Source organism: Ambystoma mexicanum, chromosome 10 (assembly GCF_040938575.1).
Source record: "Ambystoma mexicanum isolate Mex_15411 chromosome 10, UKY_AmexF1_1, whole genome shotgun sequence".
NCBI lineage: Eukaryota > Metazoa > Chordata > Amphibia > Caudata > Ambystomatidae > Ambystoma > Ambystoma mexicanum.
In genome coordinates, this window is record NC_090932.1 from 230,285,404 (window position 1) to 230,304,842 (window position 19,439).

At 45.9% G+C, this 19,439-nt stretch overlaps 1 protein-coding gene across 1 annotated transcript in view; it reads right to left on the bottom strand.

Annotated features, from left to right (window-relative positions):
• LOC138491306 (collagen alpha-6(VI) chain-like) overlaps positions 1-19,439 on the bottom strand; it is a 253,249-nt gene that overhangs the window by 18,295 nt on the left and 215,515 nt on the right. Inside the window, exon 6 of the mRNA XM_069617747.1 lies at positions 9,184-9,228. Within this exon, the coding sequence (XP_069473848.1) occupies positions 9,184-9,228 (45 nt within the window). The remainder of the gene's footprint in view (positions 1-9,183; positions 9,229-19,439) is intronic.

The following is a 19,439-nucleotide window of genomic DNA, read 5'->3' on the forward strand; positions in this document are numbered from 1 at the left end:
GTCTGTCATGGTGGTGGTTATGCTTTTCATTATGTTCCTATAGCTGTGCAGTGGGTAGTCTTTCCAAAACTTTGACCAAGAATGACAGATTTCTAATTGGTCAATAGATAGTCAATTCCTTTGTCTTGTCAATCAGTTTTTCAATAGTGGACTTAAAGTAGATTGTGTAAGCGGTGTAGGTAGCAAACCTGACTCGAAGGAGAAATTACTTATGGTCTTTCTATGGATTCTTCTCCCACAGATTCCTTATCGGAACGGTATCTTCCTGCACCAGCTGCTAAGAATCTTTTCGACACGGGAGGCAGTACGGCCCGACCTCGACTCCTCTTGACTCGACCATGCCACTCCTCGATTCCAGATGTGATGTCAGCCGTGCATATACTATGGGGGTCATTACAAGGTTGCTGGTCTGGAAAGAACGGTACTGGTAAGCTTGCCAGTACCGTTGTTCCCGGACCGGCAAACTACGAGTTCTGCGAGCGGGTGCCTTTCAGCCCACCAGGTCTGACCTGGCAGGCTGAAAGGCACCCGCTTGCAGACTTTGACGGATGCACCGGCACGATTCATGAATGGTGCAGTGCATCCATCCTCCCCATTCCCATTGACTCCAATGGGACTCTAATGGGAATGGGGAGTAATATTTTCAAGCGCCTGGCAATGGGCAATTAACGGGGCCACCGGGGCCGTAATGCCCCGGTAAGTCCCCATTGCCAGGCGCCGGAAAAAAAATGAATGCAGCGGCAGCTGTGCCGTTTTTACCGGTACGGTTACCGCCAGACTCATAATGAGGCCCTATGTCACTGTTCTCCGTACCTCAGTCCTCCCCTTTTTCCCCCAAGCTGATTAGCTGAGAAGGAAGAATTCATAGGATTCGGCTTAATGACAGCCAAAAACGCACAATGAATTTATTTTTGTAAGGAACAGGCACCATATGGTGGGCAACCAACTGAAAGTACCCAATCAAAGAGGCATCAAACATGCCAACCCCTAATCATCATCACCTCCATAGCAGACAACAAGAAAACAGCAACAGACCACTTTCATAGCGAGGCAGGATGGGAGAGTCATGTTAAATCTGCGGGAGAAGAATCCAGAGAAAGAACTTTACCGATAAGTAATTGGACTGCATTCACCTGCAGATTCCTCATCTGATAGACTCCAAACGCAGTACAGACTGCGGAGGGGAGATGAAAGCCCTGAGACAAGGCAGCTCTGCAACACTGCTTTGCGGAATAGAGCGTCAGAACCACATGCCACATCTAAGCAATAATGCTTAGTGAACGTGTGGCTGCTCGACATATCTCCTTTACCAGCATACCTCTTTACAAGGCAGATGATGCTGCCACGCCCCTGGCCCCTACTCAGGGGCTACTCAGAAAACGGATGAGGGAAAACAGCCAAAGAAGGACTCCAAAGAGAATTCTAATAATTCCAATTCCAAAGAGGGCCCCAAACAGAAGCAAAAGGGTAAGCCACCAGGGAAACCAAATCAGGCTAGTGTAACTCCTGGTGCCAAACCAGAAGGAGGTCAGAACAAGCCACCATTCCAGAAAGCATTCGGTAAATGCTTTGTTTGTGGCTCTACTGACCATGTGAAAGGAGATATCAGGTGTAAGGGTAAACCTTCAGGGGTCCAGCTTGTCTCCTTAGCCTTCGTTCCAGAGGAGGAAGTCCAAATTGCAAGTGGAAACTTTCTATTACTGGCTGATGAACCCTTTGGAGTCTCAGCTAGTGTTTCTTTAGTGTCTCTGGGTCTGTGGGAACAACAGAACTTAGATGTCTATAATTCTATCCCAGATAATACTAAATAGTATTATAAGGACAGTGTCCAGGTGAATGGTCAGGAGACTCCTGCCATTAGGGACACTGGGGCCAGCATAACTGTGGTGGACAAATCGTTTTTTCAGGCTGAGGATGCTGCTAAGGCACCCAAACGCCTCACCAAGTTAGCTGGAGGGCCTGTGCAGATGCTTCCCCAATTACCAGTTCTCATCCAGTGTAATGACATGACTGTGAAGATACCTGTCAGCATACAAAGTGAGGTGCCAGGAAGGGTTATGCTGGGTAATGACTTGAAAACTCTTGGAGTAGTGTCACACACCCCCAGACCTCCTCGTAAAAGGTTACAGGAGCTCACCAGACCTGCAAGGGAGAGAACCATGAGAGCTACTCCCCAGGAGATGATGAAGAAAGAGATCACTCCTGCTCCACTGGAGATGTCAGCTGCTGTCTCTAAGAAAATAGAAGAAAAAGGGAAACCTAAAACTTCTAAAAAGAACCTCACAACCAGCACTCCAGTGCAGCCAACAAGGATTTCCCATAGGTTGTCCAAAGTTACACCAGTAACTCCCCCTCCAGCTGAGGCTGAGAGGGAGGTACAACCCTGTGTGGTTGAACTAGACTCTGAAGAAGAGCTAGTAGAAGGCCAGTAACTCATTGGAGATCTGGATCCTGTTGACCATCCTGAGCTGCAGTCTTTACTGGCAGAAGGTGGACCCAACAGGGCAGACTTCAGTAGGGGACAGAGAGAATGTCCAACTCTGGAAGGTCTTCGCCACAAGGCGGATGCTCAGGCTGAAGGGCAAGAGCCTGGGAAATATAGGTTACACTGGGAAGATGGCGTCTTCTACAGTGAACCAACCGAGTCTGCACCTGGGGACAACAAATGACTTGTAGTACCCCAAGAGAACAGACCACAGTTCTTGCAGTTAGCCCATGAGATTCCTTTGGCTGGTCACTTGAGTTTCAAGAAGACTAAGGAAAGGCTCTCACTCTACTTTTATTGGCCAAAGATGGTTGCCGAAGTAGATAAATACTGCAGGAGCTGCCACACCTGCCAGACCTCTGGTAGGGTTGGCCCCAAGAATGTGGCACCTTTAGTGCCTCTCCCAGTTGTGGGAGTCCCATTTGAGAGAGTAGGGATTGACATTGTTGGTCCCCTTGATCCTCCAACTTCCTCAGGCAACAGGTTTATACTTGTTGTAGTAGACCATGCTACTAGATACCCTGAGGCAATTCCTATGAGGACTGTTACAGCTCCGGCTGTGGCTAAAACCCTCCTTGGTATTTTTACCAGGGTTGGGTTTCCTAAGGAAGTAATCTCTGACAAGGGATCAAATTGTATGTCCCACTACATGAAAGCCATGTGGAAAACCTGCGGAGTTACTTACAAGTTCTCAACCGCATACCACCCTCAGACAAATGGACTGGTCGAAAGGTTCAACAGAACCATGAAGAGCATGATAGGTGCTTTAGAGGACCCCCTTAAAAGAAAGTGGGACCTTCTACTGCTCTGCCTTCTCTTTGCTTATAGAGAAGTCCCTCAGGAGGGAGTAGGTTATTCTCCCTTTCAACTTCTCTATGGTCATCCGATCAGAGGTCCATTGGCCCTGATCAAGGAGGGGCTGGAGAGTGCTCCTTCCACCAAGCCAGTCAGAGTAACTGACTATGTGATAGGTCTCCGAAGGAGAATGTCACAAATGATGGCAGAAGCAAGTGATAACTTGAAAGCTGGACAAGCATTGGTCAAGCACTGGCATGACCAAAAGGCTAACATGGTTGAGTTTACTCAAGACCAGCTAGTTCTCGTTAAGATTCCCACAAGGCAGAGGGCCTTGCAAGACAAATGGATGGGACCCTTCAAAGTTGTGGGTAAACTTGGAGAGGTCAACTATCTGGTGAACTTGGGCAACCCCAAGGAGGCTCCAACAGTCTTCCACACCAACAGACTAAAAGCATATGTCTCCAGACCAGATGTAGGAGCTTTGCTTCTAGCATCATCAGAGGAAGAAGAAGAGAGTGAAGCTCTTCCTGATCTCCTCAGAGGCTTACCTTTAGACGAAAAAATTGAAGGAGTAGATCTCTCTTCAAATCTGACACCTGAGCAACAGGAAGAGTGCAAATCTATGTTGAATCAGTTTGCCTCTCTGTTCTCACCTTCACCAGGCTTGACCCCTTGGGGACAGCATGACATACTCACTGGTGACTGTCTGCCAGTCAAAAGCAGAGGATATCGAATGTCAGAGAATGTAAGAACCCACATCAAAGGTGAGGTCAACAAGATGCTTGATCTCGGGGTAATAGAGCCCTCTACTAGTCCATGGTCTAGCCCAGTTGTGTTAGTACCAAAGGCAGGATCTAAAGAACTTAGATTCTGTGTGGATTACAGAGCTCTTAATGCAGTCACTAAGACTGATGCCCACCCTTTGCCAAGGACAGATGAGTTGGTGGATAGACTTGGTGCAGCCATTTGACTTGACGTCCGGCTATTAGCAAATAGCCCTGACAGGCCATGCCAAGGAGAAAACTGCATTTTCTACCCCAGTTGGCTTATACCAGTTTAAGGTTATGCCTTTTGGATTGAAAAATGCACCTGCTACGTTTCAAAGGATGGTAAACCAGGTTCTGAATGGGATGGAGGACTTCTGCATGGCATACTTGGATGACATAGCAGTGTTCAGCAATTCCTGGGAGAAACATGTGGACCACCTGAGATATGTTTAGCAAGCTCTTGGAAAGGCCAATCATGACCTTAAAGGCAAGTAAATGCCAGAATGGACAGAGTTAAGTGGTCTACCTTGACATGAGGTAGGAGGTGGAGAAATAAGGCCTTTGCCCAGTAAGATTGAAGCTGTGCAAAATTGGACAACACCTACTACTCAAACCCAGGCGAGAGCCATCTTAGTTCTCACTGGGTATTACAGGAATTTCATTGAGAACTATGGGCCAATAGCTTCTCCTCTGAATGTCATCTCCTCTCCAAAATTCCCTAAAAAGTTTAGATGTAATGAGGAATGCAATAAGGCCTTTGAAACCCTGAAAAAGGCTCTTTGCCAAGCCCCAGTACTCAAAGCTCCTGACTATCACCAAACTTTCATTGTGCAAACTGATGCTTCAAATGTAGGAATAGGTGCAGTCCTCAGTCAACTGGATGGAAAAGGTAGGGAGCACCCCATTTGCTTCATCAGCTGTAAGCTGAAGGATCATGAGACAAGGTGGACAACAATCGAAAGAGAATGCTTTGCTATTGTGTGGGCACTGAAGAAGTTTAGGCCATACTTGTATGATTCTACTTTTGTCATTCAGACTGACCACCAACCCTTGAGATGGTTAATGCAAATGAAAGGGGAAAATCCAAAACTATTGAGATGGTCAATCTGCCTTCAAGGGTTTGATTTCACCATTGAGCACAGGTTAGGGTGTCACCATCAAAATGCTGATGGACTCTCTAGGATGTATGTCATCGACTAGAGGTATGAGGTTCATCCAGGAGTGGATTAAATCCTCCTGTCCCTTAGTCTGGGGGGGGGGGGGCGAGTGTTAGGGAGAATTCTCTCTTTAGGCTGAATTTCCTAACCTAGTGAGTCCCCCAGCAGCTTTGCTGGGTTTCTAGAGTTTGTTTTTTTCCTCCTGCCAAGAGTGAGACTCTTTTTCTCCCACTCTTGGACATGATTAATGGTATTCCTTTGATTGCTAATGTGTTTTATGGGCTATGGGGTCCTTTACTCCATAGGGTCTCATGTGTTTTTCCTATGTGTGTTACACAGCACCCTCTGTGCAGTAACACAGGGGCGTCGTAGTGACACCCCACCATAGACTCCATAACCTGGGACTGACTACTGTCTCCCAGGGCATGTAAAGTCACCATTGGCTTTACTAGTCCCAAATTATTAAGAGACACCAGTACAAACCATCATATTGTGGACGTACTGGTCGGGGCAATTCGATTGCCCCGGGGTCTGTTAGTCGAGGGGGCACGTCTCCGTCCCCCCTGATCGAGTTTTGGCTGGTGGCAGTGGAAACTACTTTTTATATTCGACCGCAAATATTTTCCTATGGGATTTTCCCATTGTTCGAGGCTACCAGCTTTCATTATTTAATTCTCATAGCCTTGAACATACCATCGGTTTATTTAATTAATATTAATTCTCTGGTTGGTATTTTTTGCCAAGACTCGATTCTAAAATGGCGTTTGTGTTCTCTTCTGTGACTCCAACCCAAGTCGAGCCCTTTGTTCCACTTTTTGGCGGGCTTCTCCACAGAAGCCTCCAAAAGTGGTGCCACTCTGTCTGGGTACCACAGGGGGTGTGGGAGGGGGTTTAGGCACCCTGGACTGAGTTACCGTGGTAGCTCAAGTCGCACTCTTGTGTGATTGGCCCAAGTGGTGAGTCGGCCGGCTCACCACTTAGCATGTTTGAGTGACAGCTAGGCTGAGTGAATGGGGGTTTTCTGCATAAAAGCAGGGCTTTGGGATCTGGAACTTCAGAAGTCGCCACAGGACCTGAGAATCCGACGAGGAAGAAGCTGAGCCGACCTACCACGACGACACCACCGGTGGAGCCCTGCGGAACCGACTCACCACTTCCCGAGGACAGAGAAGATCTCCCGGCTGGAGAGGCTTCTTCCCCTGAGTGGTGGGCACAACCAGTTTACCTTTCTGTCTTCGCACCCCAGCCCGGTTTGTGGTCGAACTGCCCGTGCCAAGCACCCCGTCGGCCGGATAGCCACTCACCAATGACCCGCGAATCAACGGACCGCTCCTTGTACCTGAGAAACTCTGCGGCTGGTTTCTTCCCTGGCAGTGCAACGGGCCCCTGTCTTCCTCCACGACGAGATCCTCTCTTCCTCTGGACTAAGCACCGACTTGCACCCGCTGCCAGGAACAACTGCCCCCACTGGAGCGTTCTCACCACTTCAAGGTACCGTGTCCGCCAGGCCTCCCTTTCTAAAGATTGCAACAAGGTAATAATAAATCCTTAACCTTCTGGACTGGGCTGGCCGTCTTGACCCTCTAACTGGTCCCTTTTCTTTGATCCAACTTCTTTTTGAACCATTACAAGACTTTTGTGCACTGCAACCGTGTGACCTTGGACACATTTCGTTTGGATTCTCTTAAAGCAGATCCGGCATACTAACTCTGAATTCACGGTTTTACTTTGCCTTTCTCTCTTGCTATGTTCTTGTAAAAGTGTTGGGATCTGTTTCAATTTGTTCTCTGCTTTTCTCTCCCTTTTTAAAACGAACTATTAGAGTGCCATCTACGTTAAGCGCTCACCGCTGACTGAAAATAAGTGGGGCTTTACTTAAGACTTGTCTAATATTCTTTTAAGGGAGTGTATATCTTTTAGAGACCGTGTTTTTGAATTGCTTACTAATAGTGCCTGTGTGTTTTTCTAGATGTGGTTTTAAATAAATAATTATATCTCTTTTACACCAAGCCCTGGTCAGTGTTTACTTGTTCCATTGTGTGCTCTGACCTATTGTGAATACTCTGTATACTGCCTAACTCTTCTAGAGGGAAGTCTGACTGCTCAGCCACAGCTACCAAGTGAATCTGTGTGGTACAGACTGCTACCAAGTGGGTTTACTGCCAAACACCTGTAGTCCTAAATCTTTTGCAGTGGTCCCAGAGGGAACTGCACAGGTTTCTGCCTAACAATCTTTACGCTAGGCCATTGCCTCCAAAATATAGGAAAGGTTACAGCTGGGGCAATAAAACATCAAGAATAGCGTATGGATTCTTCCAAGCCCTGGTGAAAGGGACAAAACCATGAACATTTGTCAAATCTCAAAAGCAACTCTCAAAAGGGAGCAAGCAGGGTAGACAGGTTTACAACTATAGAGCCATTCAGCTTTCAAAATGTATATAAAAAGAAAGACTGCTCACTGTAGTTGACTACTGTACCCCTAGTCCAATTTCCCCTTTGCTCCATACTTATGGAAGTTCCTGCAGAGCGGGGACGGGACCGGAGCCATAGCAAGCACAAGCGCATTTCCACTTAAAGAATTTTGAGAGGGGAGCGGCCACGTACGTGTAGTGCGACCAACTCTATTCGCCGCCTTCTGTGCTCCTTTCCCTCTGTCCCTTTCTCCAGGGCAGAGCCCTCTTCTTTCTTTTACTCAACGCTTCCCCACGGTAACGTTTACTTTTATTTTCTCCTGCTTGTCTCTCTTCTCGTAATCCCGTTTATGCCAGGTAAAGCAGCATCGGGTGTCACAAGTCGTCCTTGGCAGCAGACCCTCACACTCTTTGTTTAGAGTGTTTGAGCCCGCTTCACCACCGGGACACGTGTGCACTCTGTGACACACATTTCTAGAACTCCCTGAAGAGTTGGCTGGCGCAGGGGGGAAGACATCTTTCAGTCGTCAGCATCAGATCACCTCAGAAGCTTCCTCTGATAAAAGAGGATAAGCACAGCTCTTTTTACTTTGGTACCCCGTCCAGGCGACACGCTTCACTGGGCTTTTTGCAGTTCACGACCATGGTACCAGAGTGCACCCCGAGTTCTGTGAGGAGATTTGTAACAATGTTCACACCGAGTACCTGCATGGGTATATTTCTGGATCTCAACCCTTGGGGACTTAGTTCCGGACAAGGCTGGTACCAGACCTCCTCACTCACAGCACGTCACGGCTCAACGTACCACAGCTGTCACTGTTTTCGGGCCACATTCTGGCCAGTCACTGTGGCAAGCATCTCTGACTACATCAGGGCACACATTGGGAGACTCAAGACAGATTTCATCGACCTCTGCGCCCCTGCTCCCGTGGGCTCTCAACATTACCCCATGAGTGTAAAGGTCGCCGAGTGTGAGGGGATATCCGGTCCCTCCTCCTTCCGCCCCTACCAGCAATTTTGTCGAAGGGCTGCTCCAGGGAAATTCAGCCAGGATTCCTCAAGGGAAGACAGGTTCTTCCAGAAATGTAAAACCTGATTCACAACAATAGGTTGACTCTACATGACAAACGAACACGCTTAGCCTGGGTGTGTACAGTTAGGTGTGCAGCTGTGAGAGCTGAATCATCCTGTGCCGCTGACGCACTCCTATCAGTCATATACACCGCATCAAAACATTTTTTGAGCTATTTGTTATGTGATTATTGTATTTCGTGACGTTATCAGGTGTGTACAGTATAAATCTCCTGTTCTCATTTTTAACATTATTTTTATTTTTAGTGTCCCCGCACAGAGAATGCTATCAAACTAGTGAAGTAGAAATGAAGAAAAGAGGTCTTGTGGCTCAGTTGTTGGCTCTGTTTTCCCCTATTGCACACTTTATGTCATGCTGGGCTAATCACCTGACTTGTACTTTGATTCCCTCATGTGCTAAAACTGGGAGCACTTACAGGTTTGCTACCATAAAAAAATGTAAAACCTCTTTTGATCACTCCAATATTACTCACCGGAGTTGGGAATCTCCTCAACTTTAGGGTTCTCTGGATGACGATCTGTGGGCATCAGAAAAGAATAGCATACGGTCACAAACATCAACTTAGACTGCTAACATTTACTCAACAGAACAGGAAAAATGTGCAATGCTGTTGGTTACATAGCATCTGAATGAGCCCTAGACACAGTGCCAGGACTAGCCAGTCACAGAAACTCTTGGGCATTGTGAGCTTTATTATCAGTTGTGTTTTAAGTTTTGGCTTCTGGAATGTTCCAGAACATCACATTATATGAACAAATGGTAATTCTCATTATGTGTTGTTTGTGTAGGTGGTACTTAATAACAACCTCCGCAGCAGAGATTAGAGGCTATACACATTGGTATGGGAGCAGAGTTCCAATGAACCAATTACTACTATCTGTAATTTCTTTCTGGTTGCAGACAGTCTTCCTCTCAAAAGTCCCTCATGTTTGAATTAGTTACAGTTACAGACTGAGCATGACAAATCTTTAAATAGGCAACAGAGAGTATATTTGCAACATCATGACCAACACCATCATACTATCACAAGTACCGCCAGCGCTGGTTGTGACATAGCTGGTGCATATACAGATCCGCACATAACGTCATTCCTCAGTTCAACCCAGTTTCTACTGCTCCACATATACGAAAAGAAATGGTAGAACCACCACAAAAAGATAGCCAATTAAGGTATGAACCATTTTGTAAAGTTACTCAACTTAGTGACTCTTCCCGGAGCATTATGCAATCATTTGTTTTTGATAAATATGCAAAGAGATGGCGTACATGCATGGCACTGCTGAACTCGAACCGCCCACCTCTGCATGTGCCCGGCATTGCTCACCGACCTTTTTTCCTGCCTGAGCATCAAACTGGCAGTAACTGGAGGTGTTCACATCAAGAGTTGTGTGATGAAACGTAATACTGTTTGTTAAAATGTTGAATAAAAACAAATTTTGTAAACAAAAAATCAGTAACTAATTCTTATTAGTGGGAAGGCAGGCAGGTTGTTTGGAGGAAAGGGTCCTATGGAACCAGGCTACAAGAGTCACAACAGTGAGTAAATCAAAGTTACCTGCCTGTAGGTTTAGTTCTCCAGCACAGGTTTCTTTGATAGAGTCTCATTCTTACTGAGTAATCCCTGATATTGACATGGGGATACCCCACTTCAAAGTCTGGCAACATTCAATAAACTTGTAAATCTAAAAAAAAAGATCCATTGCTGAAGAAATTAAAGTTACTTACCTATGGATATAGTTCTACAGCGTTGATATCTTTTATAGATATAAATCGTTATTGAAAATTCCCAGAAGTCGAATTTGGGATCCACACTTCGATGTAGGGGAATAGTCATTAAACATGTCACTATATAAAAGATGCAATGCTGAAGAAGAACAAGTTACTTACCAAACTGGTAACGTTCTTTCGATGGGATGTTCCTCCGACGTATTCCTTATCTTTGGTGTTATCCATTCCAGCTTGCTGGCCTCGGAAAAGAGGCCAGCAAGCTGGAATGGATAACACAAAAGATAAGGAATACGTCGGAGGACACAATCCCTTTGAATGTGTACTTACTCCTATGCCTGCCCTTATCCATCACAGTAGTGGAAGACAACCTCAGCAATTGCTAGTACAGAAGGAGCAACGTATGACAATCTCAGGCAAAAAGGTTCCTGCAGCAGCCTGCCCAAAGTAAGCACCTGCTCTAGAACTGTAATCTAAGGTGTAACACCTGCTGAAAAAGTGGGGAGGACTACATGCCAATGACGGTAGACCTGAGAATCGTGACCTGTTCCATGCCTGGATAGCTGTGGGGACAGGATTGAGCCACCTGCGCATTGACCTTCAGAAAGATGCTGCTCTGAAAGACCCAAGCCCACAATTCTTTAAAAAAATAAATTTAAAAAATGGTATGAATTTTATTTCCACACTTTCACAGGAACATACCAATTGAGTGTCTACAAGCAGGAACAAACCGTGAACAAAATCCATATTTTACAATTGAAATCTGCAAATCAAGAATTAGTAATCCTAATGAATATAATAAACACTACAGGAATATCCCAAGTCATTTCACAAAATAACAATGCAGTCATAACAGTTCATTCCAAGCTAAATCGAATCTGATAATAAGAAACAAAGACACTTACTTGTACAGACATACACACACTCATACACCCACACACACACAATACACAACCCAACTTCCTCTATTCATAACACAATGTATACACCTAGCCCAAAACTAACCATACAAGTTGTAAAACATACCCACAATTGCAGATACGCTTCAGTCCTGTTTTGTCTTAAAAATGTGAACTTATCAAAACTAGGTAACATCTGTAACTCATTCACCCAGTCTTCCAGCAGCGGTTTCTTCCTCGTCTTCCAGACCTTGAATATCTGTTTAATTGGCACCATTACTGATCTATCATAACCACCGGTTATGACTGTGAGCCACCACACACCTGTCCATTCTAGATAACAGAATAGCCCAATCCCACAATTCTAAAACCAGCTTTCACAACTGATGTGACCTGGTCCCCACTTTTGTAATATAAAACATAGTGGCCATGTTGTTGGTTTAGAACACGACTGCCTGATTGCTAACATGTTTCAGGAACACCATCATAGCCAGGAAAATTGACCTGAATACAAGGACCTTGATTTGATCCTTGCAATCATCTAAGGACCAGAGTATGTGGATTGTCAGTGATCCCAGGGTAGTACCCATCAATAGTCCAACGAGTCCATCGTCAAAGACACAGATGGGTCTGAAATGAGAAAGAAAGAGCCTATTGTGTCTTTCTCACTGTGGGTCAACAAGCCAGGATCCTCTTTTTTTCTCTTCCCCAATAAAATGCAGGAATGCCTGTGGCTGACAAAACTGACCCCGAGAATCTGCCAGGTAAAGTAGAGCCATCTATTTTCAGAAGAGAGAAGGGTAATACCAGGATGCAAGAGGCCGAGGCTCTGGATATTTTAGAAATACAAAAATAGTGTGCTTTTATTCAGAAAATGGACAAGTACCGTTTTGGAATGTATCGTCTCTGTGGTTAAGTGAATCCTTACCCAGCCCATATCTCACACAAACCCAACGAATTTCAGAGACTGTAGAAGGACAGGGAAGATTTTATTCCAGTTAATCCAGGAGGCTCAAAGAGTGGATATCGGCAGCAGCAGGGAACTGGCTACCCCATAAATGACCTTGGTGTAGACTCTCAGGGCAGTTTAGAGTCTAAATGCCAGGACGACTCTCTATTGGAAGCTCCTTTATCCTGCTGAGAAGCATAAGAACCAGTGTTGAGGAGGCCAAATTGGACTGTAGGGGGGAAACATTGAGGGAATTAATTCACTGCAATTAGAAAGAACACTTTGATGCAGGAATGCAGTGTTAGTAACAGAGCAAAGCTGCAATAGGAAATGCCTCAGAAGTTCTTTCTTCTCCTTCATCGCAACCAAACTCTGGAATTCTATGCAAACATTTCTGCACACAGAGGAAAAGGAAAAATTACTTACCACAATGTTTCTTTCTATGGATTCTTCTGCCACAGATTACTCACCTTGATAGATATCCCTGAGTGCCACCTGCTCTTGGAATATATTGTGAGGGGGCATAATACGACTCAACATCATCCCTCAGACTCTCGTGTACATGGACTCCAGCAATCCTCAGCTCCAGGCATTATGTTGACAGTCCTACTTACGCACTGTGCCCCCTTGTCTCAGTTCCCCACCTTTTTTTCCCCCGTGCTTAGCAGCCAAGAGAGTTAGTTGTCATATCAAGGAAACACATACAAAACAGAAAAAAACAGCTTTTTTCATGCAGAACTAACAAAATGTTATTCTTTGTTTTTTAATGTAGGCCACACATCGAGGCCAGGCCAACATAAGGTCGAATTAGCACAAACTGCATGCAGGCCCCTTTAATCATTCGCCCTCAAGAAGCCTACAGACATTTTCAGAAGCGCGGGGAGAAAGAGAGGGTGATGAGGAATATGTGGGAGAAGAATCCATAGGAAGAACATTACCGGTAACTAATTTTTCCTTAAATGGATTGGATTCTCCTAGAGATTACTCATCCTCATAGACCCAGCGTTAACTGAATGCTGAGGAGGTCTGAAAGCCAGATCCAGACTGTAATGTTTCTAAAAGGTGAGCAAGCAAGCCCACATGGCGGCTATTTGATATCTCACAATGGTATTCCCCTCTGTAAGGCCGATGAGGACCTCCTTTCCTGCCTTCTCATTACATTCTGCTATACAGAAATGGATCCAGTAGGATATTGGGCCCAAAAAGGGTTTCTCATTCGAAGCCCATATCTAGCAGCTTTGACTGAACACCCGGCAAAAAACTGGATCATCAAAGGTAAGCAGTCCTGCGAAAGACTGTCGATAGGCCATTGCTCTGCTGATGCAATCTGCTGCATCCAGATCTGCCTGAAGAGCCTGGAAAGCCGCTTCCTTGCAGTCATTGACAATGTCTAGGAATCCGTCACTGACCTTGCCGCCTGGTAAATGTGTTGATGCCTCTGACAGCACATTTCAAAAAATGCGCCTTGAGTCCCATACTCCCGAATGCAAAGATCTTCTTTACTAGAGAGTACTTCTTCATTGAATGCCTGTCCATCAGAACATTTTACGTCAATGGGCGAGTTCACTGTCGAGGCCTGGACCACCAGGCCTGCGGAAGGAAGAGTAGCTCACCCCGTGCGGCTTGTACTTCCTAGTAAGCACTCTTTCTCAGTCAACCCCGGCATCGAGCATTGATGCTGTCATAGAACTAAATTGGATCTGTGATGGCCATGTAAAATGGAAGGGCCATATCGGACTGGGGAACTTTATCCAGAATATCTGTAAGATCGTACTGCATTAAAGGCTTTGACTGAGCTCTGAGACCGAAGGCTGCAAGTACATGTTTCGATTATTTTGCAGAATTGTGTGTTCGAGTCCATGAACGGCAGCATTTGGGTGCGTGAATGGTGCTGCATGATGCATCTCAACATCATGGGAAGCATCTAATCTGTTTGTGTCTTGAAGGCCTGCCGCCAATTCCAAATGCTCATCCTGGTCCACCATGAAATCTGGTACGTGGCGGAGCTCATCTCCCATCAATGGCTCCATCCCAAAGGGATCGGGTCGCCTTCATCGTCGAAGATGGACTGCATTGATTGGAAGAACTCTGTCCGAGACTCCGGGGCATAACTCAGATGCTGCGAGGTCGATGGGGAAGAAGGAATGGTTGTGGTGCACATCGTCAATGCACCAGTTTCTCCTATGGAGGTCGCTGAAACCAGCACCTTATTCGACTTCAAATCGGACCAACTTGAGGGCATGGGACCCTTCATCAAAGTTTTTCTACAGTCTGGCCCAGAAGCGCAAGTCAATGGTGTCACTGACGACATTCAAGGCAAAAGCCACAACAATTGTGGCCTTTGCACATAAATCAATCATCTGCTGCTTGGACTGTGGTCCTGCCTATGTCTGGCCTTCTTCTTGTAGGAAGAGTAGTGGTGGCACTCACTAAGCGAGTGTGATCTCTTCTTTGACTATTTGTGTCGCTTGCCGTCCCCGTCACCCTTTTTCTCGAGGGTGGGCCCTTCAGAGTCAGTCCCCGGGATTCGGCAGTCGATCAGGATGGCGAGTCCGACGGGGCCCAACCTACTGGCACACACAAAAATAATTTGCTAATCATCTTCTGAACAGCATGCTGAACATGCCAAAAAAAGGAAGTGAGGCAAGCATAAGTGGGTGAAGTGCATGGTTTAAGTGGGACAGTCAACATCATGTCTGGAGTTGAGGAGAGCTGGAGTCGAAGAATTCTCGAGTCGGAGGGATGGTGTTGAGCCATACTGCACCCCATGTTGAACTTTTCTGAGAGCAGCAGCCACTGGTGAAATATCTATCAAGAAGAGTAATCTTTGGGAGAATGCAATTCCTTGACATACCTGATCTTTAAAAAAATCACTGGAAAACTGGCTATTCAACTGACACCAGCACCAGACCAGCACAAAAAATCCTCAATGAACAGATGCCCAATTTCTATAACATTGAACAGATAGAACTAATTGCACAAACATGCCATAAACCTACAAAAGAGTGGTCTCACTCAGGTATTCCTGTCCACAACATTTAAAATGAATCAATCCTAAACTCTCACAATCACCAACAGAGCAGTTCACGGCACATTAAGCAAGAATAGATACTGATTAGGGTCAGCCTCTCTGCACCCTTTTAAACTAAACCGAACTGCGCAACCCTTCCTCAACACCAGAGGCAAGCAAACACTCAAATAATACGAGATCAACAATCTTCAAACCATTGGTTCCCTTTTGTTTCACAATTTCCCCATCCCTCTAAAACCGACTCACTCCTTCACCTCAATCCACATTTTAATAATCTCACAACCAACCATTGCACAAGGCAGCTAGCAGTCTTCAGACAGAGTGCTCTCTTCTCTAGACCTACCACCCCCTACACCAGCAGCTCAAAAAGGTACTAACATTGATGATTTGAACTAATTAACCGTTGTCTCTTCCTTCCGATGAAATACACATCCAAATTCTCCCAGCCCTAGAATCAAACCGACATTCAAAACTTGGAATGTCTGTCCTGCAAGCATCAACAACATAGGGTTTAAATGTCAATAACAACCTCCTACACTCTTTTTCTTTACGGGGGATCTTCGTAGCCTGCAACAAGAGGAGCTTGGCTATCTCCACTGGGGGACAAGAGGGAGTGTGCCAAAGCCCACGGTCAGAGAGGGGAAGAGGAAATGGGGGAGAAAGAGTCGATAGTCTCTTGCCATCAAAGACAGAACCAGGAGTCCTCCATATCAGATTCCCACTCCTGGAGGTGAGAAGCATCTTGGGCACCTACTGGGATTACATGGCTATGGATCACAACAGCTGTACCCTAAGAATGACTTCTGTGTCTTTTGTTTCCTCCTGTTACTACTAAAGGAGCGAACCTGACTGGTACAGTTCTCCTGGCACCCACAGATTCTTCTGAATGATGCAACCTGGTTGGATTTGTAACAAAGACTAGATGTGACCTAGATAGCAGGCTACCTAGTGATACAAACCACTTCAATAATTCAGAGTTGGTGTAGACATTGCTCAACCGATCATTGGCAGAAGAATGGAGAAGGACTGTGACAATGGGCCAGTCTCTGTGGAATGCGTTCCCAGCAACTATGTGATTGGGAGAGCGCTCCTGGACCTAATGTATGCAAGGGCGCTGGACAGCGCATCTTTGGGCCACTGTCCACCCCATGGTGGAATATGCAGGTCACCTTTATGAATAAGATGAACTGCACATTCCTGTGCTACTTTTATTTGCGCTACTTTATAAGAATCTGCGAGTGTTTAACCTGAATCTCCAAGCTTACATAGGAATCTTCACACTCTCTCATCATGCTCCTGGTCCTTCTCACAAAAATCCAGAATGTAATTTTGATAACAGATAACCCTGGGCTCCTTAGCAAAGAGGTGGAACATTGCCTCCTGGAAAACACTGGCCAGGGTCACAAGCCAAAAAGGCACCCTTTTAACAGAAAAGCCCAAATGTCATTATCAAGCAGGTTGAGCCCATGGATAGGGGATGAAGGTTCACCTGGTGGCATGAGAAGGTGAGATCTATAATGGAAAATACCTTAGCTTTGCCTGGAGAGTGTAATCAAATCTGCAATATTGGGCAGTGGGAAACTTTCCTCAAAAACCTGTCTGCTAAGTCAATGCAGAAACGTAGACTGCCATTGCCCTTGCAAACAACTACAATTGGCGAGCCCTACTCAGGTTCAATCACTTGTTCTTTCAAGACCTCAGATCTGGGTGCTAGAGGTGCATTACTCACTCTAGGGGCCACAAGGACAGCATTGAGCTTAAGGGCAATCCAGTGGCACACTTCTACTAGAATCACTGGGTGTCTCTGGGGTCTCTTTTGCCAAACACCTCTAACAGTATAGTTCTGCCCCATTGAAAAGCATCAGACACCACTTAGGACTGGATGGACAGGTGTGTTGGTGTGCAAAGATTGTCTGAGTTGATGGTTCGATATATTATGTGAAATGTTTTGTTGTTGGCCAAAGAGGAGTTTAGAGTGGCCTAAATGGGTTGTATTGAGTCATGCTGGTGGAAAATACCGGTGCCAGCACTTCTGTTTCGACTGGGACCAGAAAAGGGGAAGCCAAGGTACTCCCTGATGCCACAAACCCTCTTGCGGAGGGTGTTAACAGAGGAAGGGGTTGCCTCTTCCACATTCTCACCAGAGTCATGCTGTGAAGAAGTACCTACAGACACAAATGGTCCAACATGGCTGGAGACGACATTTCTGATCCTATCTATGCCAAAGGATCCTTTAAAATTGGTTACAAAGGAGGCTCCAGAGACAAAGGGTCGGTACTCTACATGGTGTTGGAACCGACCAAGCATTTCCCACTGGCAGTCTGGCCAATGCTGGCAGAGTAGAACTAACCGCTGGAATGCCTTTAGGTTGAGATGGCACTGTGGCAGAAGGAAAAGGCACACTAGAGGCGGGGGTTAACTAGGGACTTAAAATAGTCATTCATGGCTACCAAGGTCAAGAGTTTATGCTGAGAATCAAAAAGCACTTCCTCCTATGCGTGAGGCATGAGGGAAGAAGATGATCTATGGGCTGGATGCCCACAAGGACAGAGAGTGGCAAGACCTGAACCTGAGTGTGTTAACAATTTGACACAGTTGCCAGAAAGCCGCAAGACGTCAAACCACAATGGCGACATACCTTAAGGGAATGGGACCTACACCTGGAGCGGGTTAAGGACCAAGAAGAACAAATGACTTACCTCTCTGTAATGTTGTTTCTGATGGATGTTCCCACCACAAGTTCCTCATCTTTGATATCTTTCTCTCAGAGCTTTTCCGTCACCAGGGGTCGTAGTGCGGCTCTGCGTTGGCCCCACCCGATGATTCTATGCACCCCACGTGAATCTGTCAGGGACAGTATATAAAGAGGCACCACGCTCTTTGACCTTAGTTCCACCCTGTTTCCCTAGCACTGTGATGCTGAGGGAATGCAGGACAAGGGTGTATTAGCTCTCCATAAAGTGGGCTAAGTCCGTAGGGCGATGAGGAATCTGTGGGAGCAACATCCACCAGAAAGAGAATTACCGAGAGGTAAGTCATTTGTTCTTCTAATGGATTTCTTCCTTCCACGGATTCCTTCTCTTTGATGGACTTCCATAGCAGCACATTGACCTGAAGGAGAACAAGGACACCACATAAACCAGAAAATTCTAAAGGACCACTCCACCAAAACAAGCATCCTGTCCTGACTGAGAATTCAAGCAGTAATGCTTAGTAAATGTGTGCAGAGATGCCCAAATATCCAGAACAGGGACTCCATTTTGCAGAGCAGAGGTGGCATCCAGTCCTCTAGTGGAATGAGCCCTGACACCTTCAAGCACATCCATACCCAGATGAACTTAGCATTACGAGATGAAGTGGATGATCCACCTTGACAGGGTCTTTTTGGTCACAGCCCTGCCAGCATGGGTACCAGTATAGACAACAAAAAGCTGGTCACCTTTCCTGGACTCTCTCACTTGAAAGACATAATAGCTGATGGCGCGCACCGGGTCCAGCCGATGGCATTGTTCCTGTGCCTTGGAAGGATGAGGATGAGGAAAAAAGGCAGGAAGATGGATGTTTTAAGAGAGAGAGAGAGATCAGAGACCATCTCCGCAGGAAGGTTGGTCTGACCGTCAACGTCACCTCTTTGGAGAAAACCAAACAGGGAGTTTGGAAAAGAGTAACTAGGGAGGTCTAACTGATAACACCAGGAGCTCACTCACCCATCTAGTAGAAGTGATGGAGACCAGGAAAATCATTGTAAGGGTGAGTAATTGTAAAGAACAAGAATGAACAAGCTCAAATGGAGTGCCTATAACAAACATTAACACTAGATTCAAGTCCCAATCTCAAACAACAAACTGGCATTGGGGAAACTGATTGCACAATCCCTGCAGAAATTGAATGACCCTGGGGATCATGAAGAATGAGCTATGCTCCAGGGTTCTCTTGAAACCCAAAATGATAGCAAGATCCCCATTTACAGTGCCAATCTGCAGACCTGCCTGGGCTAAAGAAAACAGAAAATCTAGAACAGAGGATGTGGAACAGGTAAAAGGGTCCAGATACCTCTTCTAGCTTCAAGCTGAAAACCTATGCTACGTGCATGCAGAAATAGATTTGGTGGTGGGTCTCATAGC